The sequence below is a fragment of the Megascapheus bottae genome, chromosome 2 (genome assembly GCF_031878675.1).
Source record: "Megascapheus bottae isolate mThoBot1 chromosome 2, mThoBot2.hap1, whole genome shotgun sequence".
NCBI classification, from domain to species: Eukaryota; Metazoa; Chordata; class Mammalia; order Rodentia; family Geomyidae; genus Megascapheus; species Megascapheus bottae.
In genome coordinates this window covers 62,923,005-62,950,481 of record NC_143510.1, presented here as the reverse complement: position 1 = coordinate 62,950,481, position 27,477 = coordinate 62,923,005, and the positions used below count along the sequence as shown (strand labels likewise).

General features: G+C 38.7%; 1 protein-coding gene across 2 annotated transcripts in view; it reads right to left on the bottom strand.

Moving 5' to 3' along the window:
- The window catches only part of Tph2 (tryptophan hydroxylase 2), a 92,459-nt gene that overhangs the window by 31,385 nt on the left and 33,597 nt on the right, over positions 1-27,477 (bottom strand). For both annotated transcript variants that reach the window (XM_090357216.1, XM_090357207.1), the window contains exons 6-7: positions 22,509-22,644; positions 5,911-6,037 (exon numbers count right to left, since the gene is read on the bottom strand). In XM_090357216.1, the coding sequence (XP_090213342.1) occupies positions 5,911-6,037; positions 22,509-22,644 (263 nt within the window). The remainder of the gene's footprint in view (positions 1-5,910; positions 6,038-22,508; positions 22,645-27,477) is intronic.

The window sequence follows — 27,477 nt, the reverse complement described above, 5'->3', positions numbered from 1 at the left end:
ACATCTTTGGGAAAAAATAAAAAATAAATATGGCTGTGCCAATTAGTCCTAGTGGAAATGGTTTTCTATCTTAGACAAGATTTGCTGACAGTACATCATAGAAAGATATTAAGAGTCTGCTTTCATGAGATATAACTCCATTTTTGTAAGTGTTTAAATTCACTAAACAAGGCAAAGTAGGCACTATATAAATAGGATCATTAGTAAGCCTCACCTAGATTATTGTATCACTTGTATTATTATACAGCATACCTTTATAAACAGAGATTTCATAGTTTTCAATTTGTTCTATGGATTGTCCTCATTTGGTGTAATTCATATCTCATCTTCCTCTAATACTCCTTCAGGGGACTTCATACAAACAAGTTTGAAGAAGCCACCTAATAATACCTTGTCATGTTGATGAGCCAACCACCATTTCCCATGACACCATTTCCCAGGCCTAAATTGTTAACCAGTTAAGTCTTTGAAAGTGAGTGCTGACATTTGTCCTGTAGTTTTGAGATACAACTCGAGGGTCATTTATATGCAACCGTCCAATGGGCTATTTATTGTTGGGTTTAGTTTGAAAATTGCCTGGATGGAATTTGTGAAGTTTTTTCCCAAGACCATTTGGTAGTATTTCCTTTCCCTTTGTTTTAAACTACAGGTTTTAATGTGATTCTGAATATCACATGCAGTGTTAGTATCATTTCAGGAAAAGCAGTCCTTGTCTGGTCACACTGTAAGCTATCTCCTTCCATACCCTCCAAATCACCCAGAAAATTCTTTCCAGATTTCTCTTCAGCTTATCAGACACTCTTCAAAGTGCAGTCTACAAAATTAGAAAGAATTGGAGCTACAAGATTTGTGAGAAGCAAAAAGTCAGAGGAAGTTGTCATGTGGCTCCAATAGTATGGTGAAAAGAGAGCCTGAGGGAGCACACACACACAGAGGGAAGGAGGGAAGAAGGGAGAGGGAGGGAGAAATGCAGCAGAGAGAAAGAGAGAGAGAGAGAGAGAGAGAGAGAGAGAGAGAGAGAGAGAGAGAGAGAGAGAGAGTCTGTGTGTGTGTGTGTGTGTGTGTGTGTGTGTGTGTGTGCGCGTGCGTGCGCGCCCAGGAACTGGTCCTTGAACTCAGAGCCATGGTGCTATCTCTTAGATTTTTTGCTCAAGGCTGGTGCTCTACCAGTTGAGCCACATCTTCACTTATAGCTTTTTATTAGTTAATTGGAGATTAGTCTCGTGGACTTTCCTGCCCAAACTGGCTTTGAACCACTATCCTCACATCTTCAGCTTCCTAAGTAATTAGGATTATAGGCATTAACTACCAGTGCTTGGCTCATTGTATATTTTGTTGTTATTCTGGCCCTGGGACCTGAACTCAGGACCTGAATGATGTCCCTGAGCACTCTACCACTTGAGCCACAGCTCACTTCCAGCTTTTTGATGGACTCATGAACTTTCCTGCCCGGGCTTGCTTCAGATTGCCATCCTCACCCTGCTGAGTAGTGAGGATTACAGGCATGAGCCACCAGTACTAGTACTCTTAACTTGTTAAAAACTATCAAGGCACTGCAGCATTGCAGGCAAGTGGGTCTCTGTGGTATACGCAGTCTTCCCCAACGTGTCACCAATCATTTCCTACAGAAAGAGAAGACAGGACCAGGAGTTTGGCCTAGTGGTAGAGTGCTTGCCTAGCATGCATGAAGACCGGAGTTCAATTCCTTGGTACCACATACATATTAAAAAGCTGGAAGTGGTGCTATGGCTCAAATGGTAGAGCTCTAGCCTTAAGAAAGCCCAAGGACACTGTTCAGGCCCTGAGCTCAAGTCCCAGGACTGGCAAAAGAGAGAGAGAGAGGGGGGCGGGGAGTTTGGCCTAGTGGTTAAAGTGCTTGCCTAGCATGCATGAAGACCCGGGTTCAATTCCTCGGCACCACATGCATAGAAAAAAGCCAGAAATGGTGCTGAGGCTCAAGTGGTAGAGCTCTAGCCTTGAGAGAGAAAGTCCAAGGACAGTGCTCAGGTTCTGAGCTCAAGCCCAGGACTGGAAAAAAAAAGAGAGAGAGAGAGCGACAGAGAGAGAGAGAGAGAGAGAGAGAGAGAGAGAGAGAGAAAGAGGTCTTCTCTGTTTCTCTGACTTCTCTAAGACTGATCACAGAACTCAGACACACGGAGCAAACTACCCTTAAATCCACTTACCCTACATACCTGCTTAGTATATACATGAGAGCCAAATAATACTGACACTGGGATTTTCTACATTTTTGTGTACTAGATTGTTAGTTCCTTAAAGATGTTACTTCTTTGATTTTCCTATCCTAGCTCCACGTTATCTAAGATTTATTAGTCAAGGGCCGGGAATTTGGCCTAGTGTGCTTGCCTAGCATTCATGAAGACCCGGGTTCGATTCCTTGGTACTACATACATAGAAAAAAGCCGGAAGTAGTGCTAAGGTTCAAGTGGCAGAGCCCTAGCCTTGAGAAAATCCAAGGACAGTGCTCAGGCCCTGAGCTCAAGCCCAGGACTGGCCAAAAAAAAAAAAAGATTTATTACTCATCTACTATCAATTAACCTGAATTGGCTTTCTAGAGAAAGTAGATACACTCCGGGGGAAGGAGGGGTGGAGGAGGGCATTGATAAAAGAGGGAAAAGAAGCATACGTAAAGATTCAATGAGCTACAACAAATGGAAATGTTACCAGGTAGAAGTGTTTTTGGCTACTGGTGCAAATGCAATCTAAGGCCAGGATATTGAAATCATACTAAGAAATACAAATTCCTAAAGAAAACTTGCCCTTTAAGTTTGTTGCCCTTGTAACGTAAGTTTCAAGGTACATGCATTAGGGTTTTTATCTTAACAATTGCAAAAGCAAAAGGAAATAATGGCTCTCCAAGGACGTACATGATCTAATCTCCAGAACTGTTGAAAATATTACATTGGCAGATGTTGGCTAAGGATATAAATATTAAGCTAGGAACAGGATCTTGAATGGACTAAGTTGGATCAATCTCATCACACATCTACTTAGAAGCAAAAGACCTTTTCCAGCCATAGTCAGTGGAAATGGTACAACAGAATAAAGATCAAAGAGATACAATGCTGTTAGCTTTAAATATAAAGGAGGAAGCCATCATCCGTGTGTGCAGCTTCTATAAGCTAGAAAATGGAAAGACACAGAGTCTCCATCCAGAACCTCCAGCAAGCACCCGAGCCTTTCCAAGCCATAGAAGTGTCATATTATGACCAAAAATGGCCCCTCTCCCCTTTTCCACTTGGCTAACCTTTTCCTATCTTTTGAGATTCAGCACAAACTTTCTCTCCTCTGAAAAACCATTTTTTCATAGCCTCTAAAATTTCTAAAAACAAAGTTAGATGGAACAATTAAAATTATTGCTAATGTAGCTTGATGGTATACAAAAATAAGTGAGCTATGTGCTGCTGTCTCAAGACTGTAATCCTAGTTACTCGGGAGCCTGAGATCCAAGCAGCAAAGTCCTTGAGATGCTTATCTCCAATTAACCACTAGAAAACTAGACATGGCACTGTATTTCAAAGTGGTAGAGCTCTAGCCTTGAGCAAAGCAGCTAAGGGTCAATATCCAGGCCTTGAGTTCAAGTCCAATGACTGAAAAATAAAATATAACATGAGAATAAAATGGTTTTCATGTTACTTCTTTTAGGAAAGAATAAAAGAAATGGGTATAGTGGTACAAGTTTGATATTCTATCACTTGGAAGCTGATGTCAGGAGTATTGAGAGCTCAAGGCAAACCTGGACTACATAGTGAAACATCTATCTATAAGAGGAAAGAGAAGGAGGAGGAAATGGATTAGGAGGAAAAGGAGGAAAACAGAAGGAAGGGAGGAAGGGAGGGAGGAAAGAAGTTTTCACTGAGGTCCAAGTATATGCATATCCACTTTATTCTATGGATAGAGACAGACAGACAGTCAGAGACAGATAGTTCATAAAATAGCGGAGCCCAGAAGAGACATAGCCCTTGAGCCAATAGTAACATGACTGAGTTATCTTAGAACCAGATCCCCAAACCTTTAGATAAAGATAGACCCAGTCAACATCTTGACTTCTACCTCATAAAAGTCTTTGAGCCAGAACCACACAGCAAAGATATTTTCAGATTCCTAATTCCTAAGGAGAGGGGCTGAGAATGTGGCTTAGTGGTAGAGTGCTTGCCTAGCATGCACGAAGCACTGGCCTGATTCCTCAGTACCATATACATAGAAAAGACCAGATTTAGCACTGTGGCTCAAGTGGTACAGCACTAGCCTTGAGCAAAAGAAGTTCAGGGACAGTACCCAGGCCCTAAAAAAAAAAACCTATGGAGGTAAATAAATATGTGTTGTTTTTGAGCCACTAACTTTGGGATCATACAATACTAAATAACCGATACTTCAATTACATGGAAATCTCTACAGGAGATTTACAAATTGGAAGTTACAAATTGGAAGTCAGGATCTAGATTCAAGGTACAAATACATTTTCCTCACCTCATAATAGTAGGTTTTTAACAATCCAATATTTAATAAGCATTGAATTTCATTTAGAGATGTAGATCACCATCCTCTCTCAAAAATGTGGGAGATCTGCCAACACAAAGCCTGCACCATTCCACCAACCATCAGTGAGGATTCAGGACCAGATTTCCACTATATCCAAGGCCACCCAACTCCCATTACTTTGTCATTCCCAGCTGACACAACTGGGTATTGCCACTTGCATAGTGTTTGTACCAGTATTTCCCTTTGAGAAAATATCTCAAAGTGTCCATATCTCTATCAATCATAGGCAATAGAAGAAACACTTAAATGAATGTAAGTTTTAAGAGGCAGCTTCTTTCTTGGTGGGAGTGGGAAATATTCCTGAATATCTAATAGGCTTTCATTGATTGCCTGTGACAAATACTGATAGCCAAAAATCTCCTTCTTTTCCAAGTAGATTTGCTCACTTATATTGCGCTGGTAGGCTTGCTGAGTCTCTTCCTTTTATGATCTGTAAAACAATGCTAAGGTAAAGTACATGGGTTTTAAAGATGGATCTTCAAAATGTTAAAGACAGCATCCAACTCCATAACGTGTTTGCTATTGGAAGACCCATGCTAATATCAGAGCATCTTATACAGTGTGACTGGGCTTGAATTTCTTACTGATGACTCAAATTATGTCTGATTACAACCACATCATCTATTCAGGCTAACACCATATAGCAATGCTTACTGAATTATAAGTATATATATATATATATATATACATATACACATACATATATATGTATATATACCTTTTACTATTACTCTGTCTATGGAATTGAGAAAACTACAGCATATGACATATCTGGTCTACCACCAGCTTTTGTAAATAAAGTTTTCTTTTTTTTTTCTGCCAGTGCTGAGACTTGAACTCAGGGCCTGGGCACCGTCCTTGAGCTTTCTCAAGGCTAACACTCTATCTATCCATGAGCCACAGCACCACTTTCATCTTTTTCTGTGCATGTTGTACCAAAGAATCAAACTCATGGCTTCATGCATGCTAGGCAAGCACTTTACCACTAGGCAACACCCCCAGCCCTTTTGTGAATAAAGTTTTATTGTGACATAGTCCCATTCATTCATTCATGTATTGTCTGTGACTGCCTTTGTACCATAGCAGTTAAGCTGAGTGGTCATGACAGAGACAGTATAACTCACAAACCAAATTTTGTAGCTTTTTATATCTGGATAACCCCTGAATAAAACACAAATGCTTTTGGTGACCAATGAACTTTAACACTTACTGAGCTTCTGTAGAAAACAACATGAGAAAGGTAAAATCCCTGCTTTCTCCAGAACATTTATTTATAATTCATAGCCAATGACTTTGAAGTTTTATTTACCTTTCAAGTAGACACAAGTTCTAAGTTGAAAATTAACTTACCGTGGCTAGTTTCTGAACATCTTCATCTGATGCTCCCAGAGAAGCCAGGCCTATTTCTTGTGAAAATTGAGCAAACTTAGGATCCGCAAGTAGTGGAACATGTCCCAGGAGTTCATGGCATGTGTCTCTGAAAAGAGAAAACATCAAAAAACATATTATAGAAGAAACTTTAAACTACCACTAGGAGAACAGGACTTAAATTTCAAAACAACTTTGTTGCTATAACTAACATTCATCATCTTTTTAGACCTTTGAAAAATCCAGATGCATCTTATGATATCAACTTTAAGATGTGGTTTTGGGTTTTAGAATTTTGGTTGGTTGGTTAGTTGTCAAGTAGCCTCAAACTTGCAATCCTCCTGCCTCAGCCTTTCAGATTCTGGAATTATAGGCCCGTTCCAGCATGCTCAGCCTTCAACACTTCTCTTTAAATACCCAGAACAATATAAGTATAATTCCAATAGCATATTAACCTTGAGTATTGTTGATATCAAGACCATTCCACCAACCATGGCAGATGTTGGCTAAGGATATAAATATTAAGCTAGGAACAGGATCTTGAATGGACTAAGTTGGATCAATCTCATCACACATCTACTTAGAAGCAAAAGACCTTTTCCAGCCATAGTCAGTGGAAATGGTACAACAGAATAAAGATCAAAGAGATACAATGCTGTTAGCTTTAAATATAAAGGAGGAAGCCATCATCCGTGTGTGCAGCTTCTATAAGCTAGAAAATGGAAAGACACAGAGTCTCCATCCAGAACCTCCAGCAAGCACCCGAGCCTTTCCAAGCCATAGAAGTGTCATATTATGACCAAAAATGGCCCCTCTCCCCTTTTCCACTTGGCTAACCTTTTCCTATCTATATAGCCTTGCTATATAACTCAAGCTGGGTTCAAAGCTTCAAATTCTCAATCCTGCTGTTTCAGACTCCTAAATTCTTGAACTGCAGTTGTAAGCCCACACAACAGTTAATCTATTATTATTTTCATGTGCTTTCCCTAGGCTAAGTATATGTGTGATAGATAGATAGATAGATAGATAGATAGTAGATAGATAGGCAGCTAGCATCTTTTAATTCTCATGACAATCTTAGAAAATTAAGGTAATCTATTAATATGAGATCAAAATGGGCATTGGTTCAAGTCTCACCTGTTGCTTATATAGGTTTATTAGAACATCTTCATGCCATTTATTTCTATAAGCTATGGAGACAATGAAGAGTTGAGAACATAGTACCTGCAAATTCTAAGATAACTACTAGAAGACCTTTTACAGAAAACATTTGCTGCTTCCAGCTCTAAGAAGCATTACATTAAACTCAACACAGGCCTGAGGATGTCTGATTTTAGGCCTTTATGTAATGAACTGCAACCTGATGTGTAACTGGAAGCCTAATTTAGAAGTATACTCTTGTAACAAATAGCTGAGTCTTAGTCGATCTCTGCAGCTGAGTTTCAAACACAGGTGGCTAGCAGATTCAAATAAGGCTTTTAAACTGTTGCAATCTACGTCACTTCATCTTGTGCCCGTAAAAATTGTCTGACCACATGACAGCCCCAGATTCCTTAAACTTGATGTCATTCTTACATATCCTAAAAACTTCAAGCTAACATTTTAAAGCAATTTTGTTGTGATCTCGTCTTTTGACCATCATGATGAAATCAAAAGTGGGATTCAGCTTGTCATGGTGTTTCTGAGCATTTGCCCTGAATCCCTAAATTGTGCTATATTGGGCTTGGACCAAGACATGTGGAAGGGTATCAATGTATATGAATTAATGCACCTTCTATCTGGCAAATATCATGTAACCCTTTTATTAAGTACAATAAAAAAATAAAAAATAAAAAGAAGCACTAGGAAAGAACAACATAAAATGGCTCTTCCATGGGAAGTGTATCTGCTGTAATATGAGACATTCCTATGCCAGTACCCTTGGAAGAATCTCTAGTTCTTGGCTCTGGTAGCCAAACCAGTTAATAAAGAAGCTTGGAATCTCTTGTTTTCTGGCCTTCAATTGGAGCTGGGTAAGGGGGCAAAGCATGGGTACAAATTATGAATTATTCCCTGCTATCCACCTATACTGTAATGAATTCACCTCTGGCTGTCTCAGCATAATGAATCATTTTATTCTCATGGCAAAAATAATAATAATTAGCCAGACAGAAATAGAAAGATATTCCTGATTTCACCTGTGATGCTCTAAAGTGCATCACTTCAGATAGGAAGTAAGTATGGTGACAATATACACAAAATTGGTCACTACTCACATAAAATCTATGCTATAATTTAGTCACAAAACTTTGTTTCCACAACTCACCCTACATTCCTAACCTGGCCCAAAAACTTCAAAAGCACAGCCAAGTAAAAAAAAAAAATGTGTGCACAAGACACTGAAAGAAACTCCAAGTTGATCCTCTGACCGCTATATGTGAATAGCCTCTTCCTTTACACCGAAACTGAACTTGGAGAAAAGAATACAAAATTGGTTATTCTCTAATCACATTGCTCTAGAAAAGCGAATTCACTGGGAGCATTCAAGTGTTAGCGAAGATCTTTCATCTAGCATAAAATGAAGAAAAGAGAAAGGGAAGGAATTGAACTGTGTATTAGGCACTGAACTACTGCGTACTAGGTAAGTAATAAATGTTTTCTTATCAGATTTGTAGTTTTAAACATATGAAATACATTTTATTGCATGTGTGTAATATGGAACTGAAATTCATCTTTTTCAAGGTCATGTTTTTAGTATGAGATGGATAAAATTTGAAATCAAATCCTTCTGGTATAAAGATGAACTCCTCCTGCTCTCATTTTAATTTACAAATACAGCATAAATGAGAAAGGACTGGGGCTTAGGCTACAGGGAAAGAATCTAATCAAGTCAGCACAAGGAATTATGTCATCAGTGTGTCCTAAGTCTCTTTTTCTGAGAACTCAGTTCTCTGCCCTTCTCATCACTTGAGAAGCCTTTAAAAAATACCAAATGGTTAGATTCCACTTTAGACTTATTCAATCAGTCTCCCTGAGATAGATCTTGGTGTCTTTTAAGATCCTCAGGGAAAAATAAGACATAGGCAGAATTGAGACTCGTTCCTACAACTGATGACACTGGCAGGGGAGCTATCCTAGCAGGCTTTCAGCCATACACACTTAAAACTAAAGCTGAATGTGTCTGTGTAATTCTGAACCACCTATTTAATTCCACCAAAATTGTATCATATGATAATGAAGAATAGGGAAAGAGATGACTGAAGAGTAAGTAGGTAACTATTACTCTTCAACATGTATGTTATTCAATTACAAAGGTAATGCTTCTATGCATTACTGGGGCTGAGCCCTATAAATTCACTCTTGGGCTCAATTTTTTTTATTGTTCTTTTTTTATTTTTTTATTGTAATTAATAAAAGGGTTACATGATATTTGCCATATAGAAGGTCCATTAATTCACATACATTGATACCCTTTCACATGTCTTGGTACCCTTTACCCTCCCCCTCACCGCCCCGCCCCCATTGGGCTCAATTTTTTATATCATGTGGCCTACACTAATCTTAGAATTAAGGTCTCACCATGGGAAAAAAATCACAATACTCGCCTCTTAGAACTTAATGTAAATTCTAAAACAGCCTTAGTAATCCTGGAAGAAGATTTGGCAGTAATTCCAAATAGATCAGATATCCAAGTATAGGAAAACAGTAAACTCCTAATATAAATAAACAAGGTGAGCAAAACCAAAAATAACAATTAGTGACTGTTTAGTGTGGGCATCATGTCCATATGTAAAAGGGTAGGGCAGGTCTTGCCTAAAGTAGAGATAAACACATGGTGTAATCCATGACTTGTCAGTTTACTGAATACATTTTAAAGCCTGATTACAGAAAGATGTTCTTCTGTTTACACAGGTGTTAATGATATTTGAAACATTATTAGTAAATGGTAAAGTAAAAAAAATGTCAGCTTCAAGAAAAATAAAAATGCTAGAGGTCCAATCTTCATGGCAGAAAAGGAGCTCTCCCCTTGATTTTAAATTAAGGCGTCATTAATAGACATCTATAACACACTTACCAACTTAAGGGCCTTTAATAGCATTACATTGAAAAAGTAATGTGACTACATCGAAGACAGAAGAAATTATGAATTTGGAAGAAAAAATAATATAGTATAATAGATTAAGTTATATTGTTTCATTAAAAATGAAAGCCTGAAGCAAGGTGTCTAACAGGATTCTTAATGAAAGCTGAGGATGCCTTTTGCTCTGGTATAAGTAGAAATGATTACATTGCATTTCACTAGTTTGTACTCTTCTCTCAGCTCCATGCAGAGACCCTAAGAAAGAACATTCCCCCAAATTCCCCAAGAAAAGTCGGATATAGTGTATAGACTAACCTCAATTTTTCATGGGGCCACAACTCTAAATTCCTATTTTCCAAGACCAGGAATGAGATTGTAATCTTGCCTTTGGTGGAACATTCTCATTTTCATCCCACAGTCTGATTAGGGCAAACTGTGGGGAAAAAAAGAAACCAAAGTGCTTGGAAACTTCCTGGCCTAGAAATGCCAGGAACAGAGAGGACTTTTAACATTTCTGGTAAAAACATTTTATCACTAGAAGCTCACTCCTATAATCCTAAAATTACCTAAGATCTGAGGACTGAGATTTCAAGCCAGCCTAGGCAGTCAAATCTGAGAAACTCCTGCCTCCAATTAATCAGCAAAAGACAGAAAGTAGTATGACTCAAGTGATAAAACACTATCCTTTAGCAAATAAGCCAAGAGAAAGCACAAGGCCCTGATTTCAAAAGAAAATTATTAAATATTTTTGCCAGTGCTGGAGCTTGAACTCAGGGCCTGGGTACTGTTCTTGAGCTTTCTTAAGACTAGTGCTCTATCACTTGAGACACAGCACCACTTCCAGCCTTTTCTGTGTATGTGGTACCCAGGAATTGAACCCATGGCTTTGTGCATCCACAGCTAGACCCCCCCAAGTATCTAATTATGAACAGTTTTCCAACTAGTCTACAACTAGTGTCCTGCCTCTTCAGAGCTCTTTTAAAAGATTCTATTGTTTGGTAATAATTGTAGCTGTCAAGACATGCTACCTCCCATCTCTACTCTGGCAAACTTTGCTCTTTTTCACTCCCATTCCTTTGATGCATTTTCACCTAAATAATGCTCTTCAGAGTCCTTTTCAAAAAAGCACTCTGTTCACTGGAAATGTAGGACCTTTCAAAACTGTTAACACTGTAAAACATCATGTCTCTTTAAAAAAAAAAAAAGCTAGGGCTGACATCAAACACTGGACTTTTGCTTCTGTAAATTGGAATCTTCTCTGATAAGCTCTGTTTGGAGGATTCTAAAGCCTGAGAGACAGGCCCACAAAGGAGCCTGGGTGGAATGTCTCCAAGGAATTCTTAAATCATTCTAAGAATGTTGAGATCATTTTGCTGCAGGGAAATAAGGGTCCTGGTTGTTAAGTTCAAATTCAAAATGTGTCTGGCATTTTTCTGTTCTTATCACTTTTCAAAGCTGACTCCTTGTGCTTGGTGTTGAACGCCTTTTTTTTTTTTTAATTTTTGCTGTAAATGAAAGCCTTTTAAGAGGCAGTAGGTCAGCAATCAACATTGGCTTCCCATCCCAAGTTAGCACATTTGTCTTTTCAAACATGTTTCTATAGCTTTTGTTTGTTCCACAAGACAGAAGCCAACACTTCCGCTACATTGTGAAGAAAAGAGAAGGATCAGAGGGAAGGATGGAGAAATTCTACTGATGAAAGGAAACAAGAAGGTGAGTTGGAAGCCAAGATAGAGTATTTCTGCAGCTTTCACACCACATTTGGTGGGCAAATGCTATGAATCTAATAGGTGGGCTGGTGGCTTATTTTGTTTTCACTGAGATGGTAACAGGATTTGGTTGGGAATCAAGGAAACCTTGTATCAGTAATTGTTATCGAGTCAAATACACTGTTGCTTTAGACTTAAAATAGCGGGGCCGGGAGTTTGGCCTAGTGGTTAAAGTGCTTGCCTAGCATGCATGAAGACCCGGGTTCGATTCCTCGGTACCACATACATAGATAAAAGCCAGAAGTGGTGCTGAGGCTCAAGTGGTAGAGCTCTGGCCTTGAGAAAGTCCAAGGACAGTGCTCAGGCCCTAAGCTCAAGCCCAGGACTGGCAAAAAAAAAAAAATAGCATACTGTCAAATATGGCCCAGACACAATTGTTGGCAAGTTTTATGATCACTCCTTATCACAGCACAAATAAACACAAAGTTCTCTTTTCATAAAACCAAATACTGCCTGCTGCTCTGGAGGAAACTTTTACTTCTTCCACTCGAACTATAACAAAATCCACCTTTCCTACAATTCTCTGAAAGTGGCAGATAATATAGCTACCTTTCTTAAAACTCAATTGCATAAACGTTCATCATGTGCCTGGGACTGTATTAGGAACCAAGTAAAGAAAGATTTCACAATAACATCGCAATTGCCTCGTGGCCTCATAAAAGGGCACATACCAAGTACTAACTTCCCTGATCCACTGAAATAAAGTTTCTGGTTTTTATAAGAACTACAAAAATGACTTGCAATAGAAAATCTCTTGATATGTCACAATCCCCATACCATTTCTGAAACAAAATGTAAGAGAGTTTAGCTTTTCTGCCCAAATTCCACTAAAATGAAGGCAGTAATAAAATATAATACTTAAAAGCATCCATTTGGGGGACTAAGAGTATACCTTACTGGTAGGGCATCTGTCTTCTATGTGCAAGACCCTAAGTTCAGGTCCACACAAATAATAGATGATAGGGAGGGAGCAAGAGAGGGAGGAAGGGAAAGAAGAAAGGGAGGGAGGGGCGGAGGGAGAGAGGGAGGGAGGAAGATTTTTACAAGCATGTATTCCACAGTCTATCCCCCTTCCTGTGCAAGCAAATGACTTCAGAGCAGCACTGCCCAATAAGAACTTTTATCAAAATGAAACTGTCCTATATCTGTGTTCAATGTAACATTCACAAGGCACAGGTGTCTATAAAAACCCTTGAAATGTGGCTAATGCTACTAAAGACTTGAATTAGCAGGTAATCTAATTTTACTAAGCAAATGTAAATAGCCACATCTTACCATACTGAAGCACAGACATAACATTTTCCTATCTATAAAATGAAAATTATAAAGGTTACACATCTTAATGCTTTTAATGTGCTAAGAAAATAATAAATTGAGAGCATAAGTATTCACATAATGTTAAATTGTGGGGTTTTTTTTCCCTTACAGCATGGATGGATGCAAGAAGCTATAAACTGAGCCAAGTGCAACAGCACATGGCTATACTCTCAACAGTTGAAAGGCTAAAGCCAAAGGATCTCAGGTTTGAAGCCAGCCTAGGCTAGGTAGTGAGAGTGAAATTAGAAAATACTTTTAAAAGCTGTAAGCCCAGTATAGAAGCCACAATACACGCTCTTTGAGTTCCCAATGCTTAAGAAAGCTCAGCTCATGGGAAATGCCCAGTGTCTGCCTTTTGAACTCCACTGTGTAGGGCAGGTGTGGAGAGACTCCATTGCTCCAAACAGAAATGAATCCAAGTGAAGAACCCGAGTACCCTCCTAATTTCCAGTGCAACACAGGCACTCTGAACCAAATCATGATTTTGCTATTTTCTAGTTGTGTGACCTTAGGGAAATTATCTGATGTCTTTGAACCTTGGAATTACCATCTGTAAAATGGTGATGGTCCTATAAACATCACAGAGATGAATGGAAGGATGGAAGGACAAACAGCATGAGTGTATGGGGACAACAGGCCCTTTCCCTTTCTCTCTTGTGCCAGCATCTGCCACTGGCCTGTCTGCTAACAGGGACATCATTCTCCAAACAGCAGTGAAGAGACACGGGTGGTGATTACCTCGCTTTTGAGCCTAGAATTCAATCATTTTAAATTTCTTCTTCCGAACTTGCAATTTTAAAATGCAAATATTCTTGAAAAATTGCTCCCTGGTCATCTCACTCTTCCACACCTGAAGCTACGTAATGAACTTCTCCCGGGCTACAGAAGGCTGAGGGAAGATGAATTTTCATTCAGGTGCCAGCACTTCCAAGTGCTAATTTTGGATTATGGGTACATATTAGAAAAATGAACTTGGTGTGGGGGTAGGGGGTACAGAAGGACTCCTGCTTTGGACTGTCTTTTTAAAAGTGAAAAAAGCAACGCAACGGGGGCTATATCCCAAATCACTGCACATAACCTCAAAGAGCCGAAAGGAAACTGTAGCAGGCAATCTGGCACAGGGTTAATTTCACCATGCACAGCTTTTAAATAACGTATAGCATTTTTTTTAATAGAAGGTATACTTTAGAGCATTCCAACCTCTTGAGACAAAAGGCTCTATAAAATGTTTTAGGGGTTGTTTTCCTTGCAGGTTCTTCACAAAACAAGACACAATATTATGATGAAAAACTTGGGAATCCGGGTGTAGAAACATAGCCTGCTAACTAAGCATGTGTTGGAATTTGAAGACACAACAGCCTTCATGTGAATTGAAGCAGTGCAGAAGTAGAATGGACCTATTTGGTCATTTTATCAAGTTTCTCCTCTCTCTAAAGATGAAAGCATTATTTCATCCTCCTTCACACAGATAGCTTAAAGGCTCGCTGATGTCAAACTGAGAGCTGACAATAGAGTCTGGATTTCCAGCTTGCAGTCCCAGGTCCTTCTGCCTAAAAGACTTACACAGCTATCCCCTATCTGTACCACCTACTAATACAGCTGTGCTGTCCCAGCTCTTCCTGGGCTAATAGGAGATACTTTTTCTTGGTAAAGGTGCTGCTACACCCCATGGTAACAAAGGAAAGGATCAACTTCTAACAGCCTGGTCGTTGAGCCGATTACTAGATAGGACCACACTGAACAGTTGAGAAAGTGTCATTTCCAAAATTCATGCAAACTTGGTTATTAAAAAAAAAAAGTAATAGGGCCAGGAGTTTGGCCTAGTGGTAGAGTGTTTGCCTAGCATGCACGAAGACCCAGGTTCAATTCTCTGGTACCACATACATAGAAAAAAGCCAGAAATGGTGCTGATGCTCAAGTGATTGAGCGCTAACCTTGAGAAAAAGAACCCAAGGACAGTGCTCAGGCCCTGAGTCCAAGCCCAGGACTGGCAATAAATTAAATAAAATAAATAAATAAATAAAATAATAATCATCAAGAGCTTTTCAACTTCAGCATATACATGAGTTCTCAGTTTTTCTATTGACTCTAGCCATTTAACATAATGTACTTACTAGCTGTGTCACTTTAGGCTCATAACTCACTTTTCCATGCTTCATTTTCCTCATCCATGAATTCAGAGTAACAATAATAGTAATAACTCAGAACTAGGTTGTATACAAAAAAAACTGTTTGACATAGTAATATGGCAAATGTGCAGTATATATAGCTGGCATACTCGTGCCACATAGCTTTGGTACATACACACTTGCTATAAATGAGGAAGTGATGTTAATGTTTCTGTTGTGATTATTACTATTGAAATTAGTTATACTGGAGAATAGAAGAAAGGATAATTTCAGGTTTTAGAGTTCTACAATCACTGTAGAGCATCATATGATCATGATCCTCAGATTTCTGCCTCCTGAGTAGCTAGGATTACAGGCATGAAGATAATTTTTTTAAGCAGGAAATGGAGATCAGAGGGGATTGGCTTTCTTAGAAAGGCTCTTTAAGTTGCTGGTAACATTCTTCTCAGGAGGCCTGAAAAGCAAAGAGAGATAATAGCACCACAAAGAAGCTCTTGTCTGGGAAGGCTTGATATTATGTTTGTTTATCCTCTGGGAAACATCATCTCAAAGCTAAACAGCCCTGGGGGAGGGAGACATATTAGGGAGGGGAGGTACAAGAGGGCAAGGAGAGGGTCCTGCTTAATTCCAGAAAGCTTGTCTTCCCAGCTCTACAGTGATCTATACCCGGGCTGGACTTCAAGAAGAGACCAATTTTTTTTAAAGCAGAGGAGAAAGAAAAGGGAAATAGAAGGGAGAAAAACTCATGACAACCTAGTTGTCAGACCCAGAATCCACCCAGATGAAAACAAGAAGAAAAAAAAAGTTAGGTTGTATTTTTCTTCTTGTTAAAGACTAGTGAGAGGTATCAGTTCAATCAGACAGGAGCAACCAACCTTTCTTGTAAATGTGAAAGCCTGTGCCTTTACCTGCTGGTATCACAAGGATTAATGCCTGAGCCCTAAGAAAAAGAAATAAATGACACTGTTGCCAGTTTTAGGGTGAATTCTGTTCTAATAAGCAAGGGCTAAGCATAAAATCCATTCACTTTACTTAGAAACAGATGAAAAAATATGCTCAGAAATAATTCACTTTTATTTTTCTTATAAAATTGAAACACAGTGACAATTATAAGAAAAAAAATCACCTGACTACAAAGCCTTTTTAAAATTTTAAAACAGTTATATTTAAAAATAACATTAATTGTCCCTAAACTGTTCAACTGAGATTGTCCTTAACACAGATGCATTTAGCTGTATTATGACAATAAATGTTGCAGCATTCATGGGTAGTATTATGTGCTATTTCCTAATGGTTAAACTCTGTCTTCAATATGAAAAATATCACCACCGGGGCAGAAGCTATTGCCTCATAATTGGCACCAAGTGGCCCATCATATTAATGCGGTCCTGAATCTAGAACTCTTGATTTAATAAGCTTATACTCTATGGAACCAACTATGGTTTTGTCACTAGTGTGTGCCAACCACAAAGGAATGCTCATCTGAGTTTTGTGTTTTAGAAAGGAAATATGGTCTACAGATTGCTTCTAAAGAGAGGTTACACAATCATTGGTAGTTAGAGCAACCATGTGAATGTGAACTGTCAGAGTTCTTTTTTCATCTAATACAGACATCAACACCTTGGGTAAACCTCTGCATATACAACTTGTAGTAGCCTCTTCCCAGTGAGTAGAGGCTAAGGGTGCTGCTAACCATTCCAAAATGCAAAGATATCCCCCAAATATAAAGAATTGCCTGGCCAGGAACCCTACTGTGGTGGGATTATAAGCAAGTTCAGCCACTCTGGAAAGCAGTGTGGAAGTTTCTTAAAGAACTGAAAATAGACGATCCCACCATCCCACTCCTGGGCATCTATTCTGAACATGATAACCCAGGACATGATAAGGACACCTGCTTAGCTATGTTCATCTCTGCACTATTCACAATAGCCACGTGATGGAAACAATCCAGATGCCCTACTGCAGATGAATGTGTGTATATATATATATATATATATATACACACACACACACACACACACACACACACACACACAAAATGGAATTCTACATAGCCAACAGACAAGATAAAATAATGGCATGAATCTAGAGTGAATCATGTTGAGTGAGACAAGTCAAGACCAAAGGAACAAAAGGCACGTGGTATCCTTAATATGTGGCTATTAGATCCAAACAGTACAAGAGCAAGGATTCAATATTTATGTACCCAATGCTATGGGCATGGTACTGGAAATATAAATACAACTACATAGATAAAAATTTATGACTCTATAGACATAATGTTTTATTACATAGATTAATATGTATCTATGACATAGAAACCCTCAGCCTAATTTTAATTATGTTCTAAAAATCTAAGTGCCAGTGATTGTATGTAGAGATTCCCTTCTTGAATACTTGTTTGTTAAACACATCATTTGAAATATGATATAAAAAATCAATGTTAATAAATTATTTAATAAAATATTTTTTAAAAATTGCCTGGCCAAAATATTTGTGTATACATTCATGTATGTATGTACGTGTATGTATACACATATACCTATGTGTGAATATGAGAGAGAAGTTAATATAGATATAGATATCATTAATGCCAAAGTTATAAACCTTTGTTCTAAAAGAAGATACAAGCCAGCGCACGTGGCTCACTCCTACAATCCCAGCTCCTCAAGAAGGCTGAGATCTGATGTCACAGTACACAGTGCTGGCTGGGTAGCCAGCACAGGTAGGAAAGTCCGTGAGACTCTTATCTAGAAATAATCACCAAAAAGCCAGGAGTAGAGCTATGGCACAAGTGATAGAACACTAGACTTGCACACAAAAGCTCAGGAACAGTGCCAGGCCCCAAGTTCAAACCGCACAACCAGCACCGAAAAAGAAAATAAAAATGAAGTAATCAGAGTAATCATAAGGCGTGAAATGGAACAGCCTACAATGGGCTTTTCCCAGATGGATGAAAAGCAGACAAGAGAGAATATATCACTTTTCAAATTCATGTTCTGTCACTATAAACATGCCAGGTGATGCTCACATGGCAGGGAACATAACACTATACATCCTTCTCCTCCTTTCTCATCCAAGGGAGTGAAAAAAAAATGATCTTACTGGAGGAACCTCAAATATGACCCAGTTGATATTCTATGGAGGAATTATTGGTATACATCAATACTTGATTAGTCAAAACTTTGAATTATAGCTAATAAAAGCAAGCAGCTAGGTAGCACTGGCATGCAGCACCCTAGGCACTGCTCTAAGGAAGAAAGAGCAGGGACTTCTTTCTGCTTCTGACTGACCAGTAACCTTCAACCCAGCCAGAAACACACAGCAACATAAAGACTCAACAGGATAACCAAGACTTTCTAATTCACCAGGACTTTCTTCTTTACAACTCTACAGGCCAGAAAACTTTCCTTAGGTAAACGATCAGCCTGCTGTCACTTTTTTTTTTAATTCAAGTCCCACTATCACGTTTAGATAACTTAGAGTCTTTTAAGTACAAAATATAAACACAAGCCCAACACATGTACAAAAATCCAATGTAAGTTGAAAACTGTGATAGCAAAATGAATTCTATCCAGACTGAAAAAGAAAGAAAGAAAGAAATCACTTTTTAATAGTGTGTTACTTCCTTTCTTTCTATCTGGGCTTCCTGGCTCAGGCTGTCTCATAAGTGCTGCCTTTACTACCACAGTTCAGTAACTGGGGGTTGTTACTTAGAAGCAAAGTAGAAGCAACAAACACAGTAGGCCAAGTTGAACTTCACAAATTGGAAAATCTGCTTTCTTGTTGGTTTTCAACTGGGAAAATGGAATTTTTTTTCATTACAAAGGTAATGCCTGTGAAAGTGGTTGGGCAGAAAATAGTTATTCCGGTCTAGCCTCCCATACATTCAAACTACAATACTGAGAAAGGACATTGGATTTTGTCATAGACACGTATTAAATAGATCTTAGTCTACATATTTCTAGAAGGAAGCAATAAAAACCAGTAACCGCAGTGACCTCTACAGTGGGAGAGCAAATGTAAAGAAGACAGAGGAAGGAAAAGAATCTACTATTCACAGTATGTGTATTAGCCCTCTTCAAATCCTAAATGATGCACAATTAGTACACGATTATAAAAGAATGACTGGCTTACAAATATACCACCAAATTAGTAAATCCCCAATTTTTATCCTCTGACTTAGTCCCCTCTTGTCTTTGTGGTCATAGGACCAAGTCCGTTGTCAAAGCTTTAAATTCATCGCAAGTCCCAACCCTTCCTCGTAGTACCAGAAGGTCTGTCTGACCAGGACTTGTGGCTGGAGACCTCCCTCATGAGTTCTTGGAAGAAAATAAATGCCAAATCAGAGTCGTCGTCCTCTTGCTCTTTTTCTTTCTTTTTGTCTTTTTTTCCAGTCCTGTGGCTTGAACTCAGGGTCTGGGCATTGTTCTTGAACACTTTTTGCTCAAGGCGAGCTCTCTGCTACTTGAGATACAGCACCACTCCCAGCTTTTTCTGTGTATGTGGTACTGAGGAATTGAACCCAGGGCTTCGTGCATGCTAGTTGAGCACTCTACCACTAGGCTATGTTCCTGGCCCCCTACTTACTTCCTTTCCTTCTAAACCTTACCTTCTTGCAGGCTTTTCAATCATTATTTAAAATAACTAGTTGACTTCCCAATAAATACTTAAACATAGCTGCAAATATGAAGATGAAGAGCCTTACTATACACAATATATGTACATTAAAAATAAACAGGGAGGCCAGGCACTGGTGACTCATGCCTGTAAGCCTAGCTATTCAGGAGGTTGAGATCTGAGGATAGCAGTTTGAAACCAGCCCAGGAAGGAAAATTATGAGACTCTTATCCCTAATAAACTACTCCAAAAATCCAGAAGTGATGCTGTGGCTCAAGTGGTAGAGAACGAGCCTTAAGCATATTAGAGGCTCAGGGACAGCTCCATCACCCCAGTACAGGCAAAAATAAAATTGAGGATAATAATAAAAGCAACATGACCTTAATAGCACCTTAGCATTACCTTAGGGAAGGCTTCCATTTCCTTGCCCCTTCTATAGCAACCAAATATAGTCATGTGGCTCTAAGGTATCGAGGGTATGAAGCAAGGTTCCCTCTTATTCTATCTCATGACATTTCCTGACACAACACCTCATAAATTCTACTCCATCAATGGAAATGTGAGCTTGTTGGCTAATTTTCCTTCTCAATCATTCATATTAACTTCCTCACCCTTAGCCATCTTTTTTCAAATAACAATAATCTGGTAACTGTTTCAGTACTTTGGATAGCTCCCAGTGGCCTGAAAAATGAAGCATACTTATCCTCCTTTGACAGTCATTCATAATGAAGACACATATGTAAACTGGAACTGAGCCACTCTTGTTTAACCATCCTTGCTCATTGTCCCTTTTTTCATATCTGCATAACAGTTACACTTCCCCTTCCATTCCCTCCCCATCAGACATTGTTTTGAAATACACTTTCTTTATTATTTTTTAATGGAGGTAATGTATAGAAGGGTTACAGTTACATTCGCCAGATAATAGGCATATTACTTCTCACACATTAGTACCCCTTCTTGTGTTTTTGTCCCCCCTTTCAGACTTCCGTTCAGCTGATACGTTCTCTGAATAGCCCTTACAAGATTGCTGTCTCCATGCTCCTCTAACACTTTGTACATACCCAGATAATAGTGCTAAACACACTCTTCCCTAACTATTTATGTTTCTACCTCCCTGCCAGAATGTGAACTGCTTTAAAAGAAAACAAGAAAAAAGATTAAGCTACTATATTTTATTCGTCTTTAAATCTGCTGTATCTCCCTGCTAACATCACACATAAATATTGTTGAATGAATTGGCTGAAAGTACTTTGGTAAAAATAAAACACATTATCCAAAGAATTTTATAGACCTCTGTGGCTAAAATCTCATTTCTTTGCCTTTCTCACCCTGCATACCTATTGGCACGCTATTGCTGGTCTGGGTGTGGGGCGGGGGAGGGGGGAGTGCAGTTATTCAAAAAGAACTAACAAAGTGCCTGCTATTTGTAAACAGGGCCATTTGTAAACCCTTTGGGTGAGATTGAGAGATTGCCTTTCTAACTCTGACAAGGCTCCTTTGAGAACTCGCTCTATTCTAAGAAGCATTTCTTTTCCAAATATCTTGAGTCCTATAAGTAACATTTGTTTATCCTGCAACTCTTTCAGGGAATTTGAACAGTCTGAAAAACAATAGAGTGACCCTACAGGGACCCACCTAGCAAGTGACTTATGCCAGCCTAAGGGGGAGAGGAAGCTTCAGGGACTTAGCTCTAATCCCAGCCTTCTTATGCTATTATCAGCTTCATAATGGCTTGAACCTTGAAGGGCTCTTTGCTCCCCAGTGAAGACAGCAGCAGCCCATTAATCATCAGCATATTCAGTAAAGCAGCCTCCTAAGAAAAATGATACCAAGAGTGGCTTAAAGAACAGTAGGCAACAAATTAGGGCAAAATTGGGGTGAAGTGCTCATTTGAGTTGAGCTCAAGGAGGCCAGAGTATCATCATAAGCTGTGAGCCTCCGGGTCTTTGCTCTTGCTGCTCCTTTGGCTTGCAATTCTCTACCCTGCAATCCTCATATTCACATCTCAGGCCACTTCACAAGAAGCTGTCCTGATGACTCAAGCCAATAAATAAATAAGTAGGCACACACAGGAAGGGCAGGATGTTGTCTATTATATCATTCCCAAGAATATAATATAATTTGCTTCATTTTTAAAGGATGCCAACAAATTTTATTCAGGACATTTAACACTGGGAGACTGCACGATGCCATCTGTGCTGAGGCCAAATGATTGACGCTCAGGGATTCACAATTTGCCCCCAGCTGACAACCTGTGGTAGACCAGTATGGTACCACCTATCTAGCGTCTCTGTCCACTCTTAGTGCATCCACTGTCCAGGAGAAAGGTATAAGCCCTAAAGGCAGATGCTCTTAAGAAAAGCTACAGGTTTAAAAAAAAAACAAACCTCCTAGACATCTGGAAGTGATGGCCAAGTTTGGAAGAACGTTTAAGAGACTAAAATGGACGGGAGAGCACAACACAGATTCCTGAGCTTGGGGGTGAAGAAAAGGTGAAAGGAAGGGCATTAGCAATGACACACACATTATAGTGTATGAGCGAGCCTCCTGAAGACAAGAGGGTTCCTACTGTGTGCCACATGTGTGTGTCCTGGCTGTGTACAGATGTGTATCCCTCTGGGACATTATTGCTTGACAGGGAAGTGGTCTCCACGCAGCTTGGGTTTGAATGTGGATACTCACGGTTCTGGGGTGTAAAGGGGGTCTGAGCCATGCCGGACATATTGAGTGCAGTGGAACACTCTGTAGGCCAGGCCTGCCAGGAAGTCTCTCGGACTCAGGTATCCAGCCACTGGCCTCACTGTAAATCCAGACCTTTCTAAAAAACAAAAAACAAACAAACAAAAAAAAAAACAGCAGAAAGCAAAAGAGAAAGTCAACTAAGTATTAGCCATAGGAATCCAGAGCCCATGCAGGAGTTCCTATTATGTATAAAGATGTTCTAGAAACAAAGCAAGCAAGGTTCCCAAACTCCTGACAACTGAATGACATGTTTTGTTAATTAGCTATTATGGTTGGGGTTTCTAGTAACTAAAATACTCTGATGAGTGATTGTTTGGTGAGGAACAATTAATTTATTAAAAGGGAAAGGAAAATAAAAACTATGTGGAGGGTTTTAAATTCATAAATTTGGGTAAGTAATCCCAAATGCCCAGGAGATCATGACCTAAAATGACACTTTCCACCTATCATCTGGAATCTCTCTGAAAGCCATACCTAGTGATCCACTGCATGTGTGCATGGGTTTGCTCAGAAGCACCCAGATACAGTACCACCTCCACCCAGGTCTTAGAATCATTCCCACTGCATCTTCTATGTCAATACCTCCTAAGTAGATCCTGGGCTGCTAGGGTTTGTGACACATGAATTACTGTAACTTGAAGAGGAGGTATGCTTAAGCTTTCTGTGCCTTATTGATTTGTAGTAGTAGGAAAGTAAATACAATACCAACTACATTAAAATCTGTGAAACCTGCCTACACTTTTAATTCAATCAGGTTAGCATTCACTAATATCTTAGATTTAAAGAATATCTAATGCATTTTATTACAAAGTTCAGAGAAATTACAATGTTTGTTTTGTCTTTTTTAAGTACATATTTTATTTTATCTGGGTACCAGTGACACATAATTGTAATTCTATCAGGTGGCTGGATCTGAGGATCACGATTCAAATCTAATCCACACAGGACTCTTCTTTCCAATAAATTACTAAAAAGGAAAAAAGAGGTACTGGCACAAGAACAGGCCTGGGAATAGAACTGAAGACCCAGAAATCAACCCACAGACCTGTGGCCACCTAATCTTTGATAAGGGAGCCAAAATTACTGGCTGGAAGAAAGGCAGCCTCTTCAACAAATGGTGTTGGAAAAATTGATTAAGCACCTGCAAGAAACTAAAGTTGGACCCTTATATGTCACCCTGAACCAGGATTCATTCCAAATGGACCAAAGACCTCGAGGTAAAAGCAGATACCCTGAAAACATTACAAGAAGGAATAGGAGATACACTAGGTCTCCTTGGCACAGGTCAAAACTTTCTTAATAAATCCCCAGAAGCACAACAAATTAAAGAAAGTTTGGACAAGTGAGACTGCATTAAACTGCAGAGCTTCTGTATGGCAAAGGATATAGCTAGACAGTTAAACAGAAAGCCCACAAAGTGGGAAAAGATCTTTACTAGTCATACAACAGACAAGGGCCTCATATCTAAAATATATCTACAGCATAAAACAATGACTCACTCAAAAACAAATCTTCAAAGAAACAACTATCCCATTAAAAAATGGGCCAAAGACTTAAAGAGAGCCTTCTCTGAAGAAGAAATAAGAATGACCTATAGACACATGAAAAAATGCTCAACATCTCTGGCCATAAAAGAAATGCAAATCAAAATGACTTTGAGATTCCACCTCACTCCGGTTAGAATGGCCATGATCAAGAAATCTAATAACAACAGATGCTGGTGGGGATGTGGCCAGGAGGGATCACTACCACACTGTGGTTGAGAGTGTAAATTCGTTCAACCTCTCTGGCAATTTCTCAAAAAACTAAATATAGCGCTCACCTATGACCCAGCAATCCCACTCTTTGGCATTTACCCAAATGTCCAGAAACAAGGACATACTGAACTTATCAGCACAGTTATGGTCATTGCAGCATTATTTACCAAAGCAAAGATATGGAACCAATCCAGATGCCCCTCAGTAGATGATTGGGTCAAGAAGATGTGATACTTGTACACAATGGAATTTTATGCTGCTATCAAAATGTCATCACCCCATTTTTAAGGAATTGAAAGACTTGGAAAAAATCATATTAAGTGAAATAAGCCAGACCCAAAGAAACATAGGCTCAATGGTTTCCCTCATTTGTAATAATTAGTACACATCTAGGACTCTCCTAGCAGAGGATCATAATATCTCAAAAGTTATGTACACAAGGTCATATAGGATGAGACTAAAGATAATGAATTCTAGGATATGGAAACAAAAACTTTATATTGTGTGATTGTTGTTCTTAATGTAATATTTTATTTTTTTCTCTTTTTTCCCCTTATGGTTAATCTCATATGGTTATTGCACCTTACTTTGTTACATGGTATGTTGAAAGTACTTTTATTTGTTTATTTGAAATAGGAAGGGAAGGAGGGAGAAAACAAGATGATTGAGAGGAGTTGGGGGGAGATAAAGGGTGCAAAAACATGAGAAGGGGTATCAATGTTTGAGAAGTAATGCACTCACTACCTGATGAATGTTGTAACCCCTTTATACATTACCCTGACAATAAATAAAATAAAATAAAATAAAGGAAAAAAGAAAGCCAGAAGTGGAGATATAGTTCAAGTGTACAGCGCCAGCCTTGAGCAAAAAGACGCTCAGGAACAGTGTCCAGGCCCTGAGTTCAAGTCCCAGGACTTGCAAAAAAAGAAAAAACAAAGGAGGAGAAGGAGAAAAGGAAGAAAAGTTCATGTTTTATTAAAATGCTGCATTTATATATTATCCTCTTTCTTGCAAGAGTAGTTCTTTTTAAAATGAAAAGTGTATGTACTTCATTTTTGACAGATATAAGCACAGTGAAATGATCATTAGTTATGTGAATATGCTTATCTCTCATATAATTGCATGTGTTAAGAGAATATTATCTACTCTTTCAGTAAAGTTCTATTATACAATATAGTAGTACTAGCCATAATTATCACACTATAAATTAATCTTTTTGTAAGTCTATACCTTTGTACCTTAAGATCACATCTGTCCATTTCCCCCATCTGCCTACCCCTAATAACTACTATTCTATTTTCTGTTTCTATATACTCAGTGTTTATAGATTCCACATAGAAACAGGATGGTGTCATACAGGACTTTCTGTTTTTGAATGCTCTCATTTACATAATGTCCAGGAGGGCTATTTTTAATCTCATCACAAACATTTCAACTCATTAGGAGGGCACTTCAAAAAAGTTGTTGGAGAAATACAAATAGGAAAGAAGAATTTTTAAAAATCCAAGTAAGAAAAACCAAGACACAAGTAAGTTTACAAGCCAAGTACACCCTGGGCTTTCTGGTAGCTACACAGAACTCATACTTTCTCAAGCCTCCTCAGACACATAATTCCAGCAGCATAATGTTCATTCTAAACATTTTTATTTTGAATTTTGCCTCACTGAATAGCAAAAAAGACAAGGGTATTTTCTCCTTTTTCTGTATTATATCGAATAAGCTAATGTGCCCAATATAAAGGATATAAGTGGAGGTACACTGAGAAACATTGTTTTATTTTAATAGTTATAGATTTTATTTTTATGAGTTAGAAAAAAATATAAAACCAGGACAAGAGTTTTGAATTTCTATACATCATTGATTTATAAGTCATTTTAAGTAAATCAGATGCTTTTATTTTTATATTTTTATTATCTTTATCACAATTTAAAAAAGCAGTTTATGAATGCACTGCATATTGAACACTGTCACCCTTTTCAATATTCTCAGATGCTGTTAAATGAGTGCTTTTAAATTAGGTGTTTCTGGGCCGGGAGTTTGGCCTAGTGGTAGAGTGCTTGCCTAGCATGCATGAAGATCCAGATTTGATTCCTCGGTACCACATACATAGAAAAAAGCCAGAAATGGTGCTGAGGCTCAAGTGGTAGAGCTCTAGCCTTGAGAAAGTCCAAGGACAGTGCTCAGGCCCTGAGCTCAAGGCCAGGACTGGCAAAAAAAAAAAAATAGGTGTTTCTAACGGAGTGAAGGTAAAATGCACATACCACATTGCTTTTTGAGATATCCCAACCAGTGATGTAAACTCTGTACTAACTCTTGTGAAGATATTTAGATGAAAGACAGATATAAGAAATATTATATGACAATATTCTAATTGGTGGGGTTTGAGAAATAATAGTAAAAAGCAAGATAACAATAAAATCCCATTCGTGCCAAATATATAGTGAGTATGTAATTATGGGAAACATAAAGGATGTATGGCCTTAAGAGAAAACACAATCTACTTCAACAATAACAGAAGAATTGTGTGTAATTAGGTGTTAATTAAGTGATACTGATCAGCAGTGCTCAGTGTACAGTTGTAAGGCTATGCACAGATGTCCCTGGACACACACAGGTATAAAATGAAACTAGAGGAAGAGAAATCCTGGTATCTGTTGTGATCAGGATTCATGGAGGAGATAAGACTTGTTCTGAGCTTAAAGAATGTGTAGAATTTGAGTAAGTTACGAAGAGATGGCTTTTCTGGGAAGAAACAGAATTTAAGAAAATCTGTGGAGAGTCTACAAGAAGAGTAGATAGCATAGCACGGCAGCAGACAAACTGAGAGCTCTACAAACAGGTCTCTGAATTTGAGGCCAAGCAGTTCAGACTTGGCTAGCCAAAAATTTTGTGGCCCATAAAAATTTTGGTCTGGACTCCTCTTTTTAAATTAGCTCTTTCCCTTCTTGGAAAAGAGACTGCTGTGTGATGTATATTCTTTAAAAGCAAATGGGAAGGCTAGTAAGGAAGGGTCTGTGTTAGCCACCAAATCTTTGATAAGGGAGCCAAAAAAAAAAAAACAGAATGGAAGAAAGACAGCCTCTTCAACAAGTGGTGCTGGCAGAACTGGTTAAGCACCTGCAAAAAATTAAAGTTGGATCCTTCTATGTCAC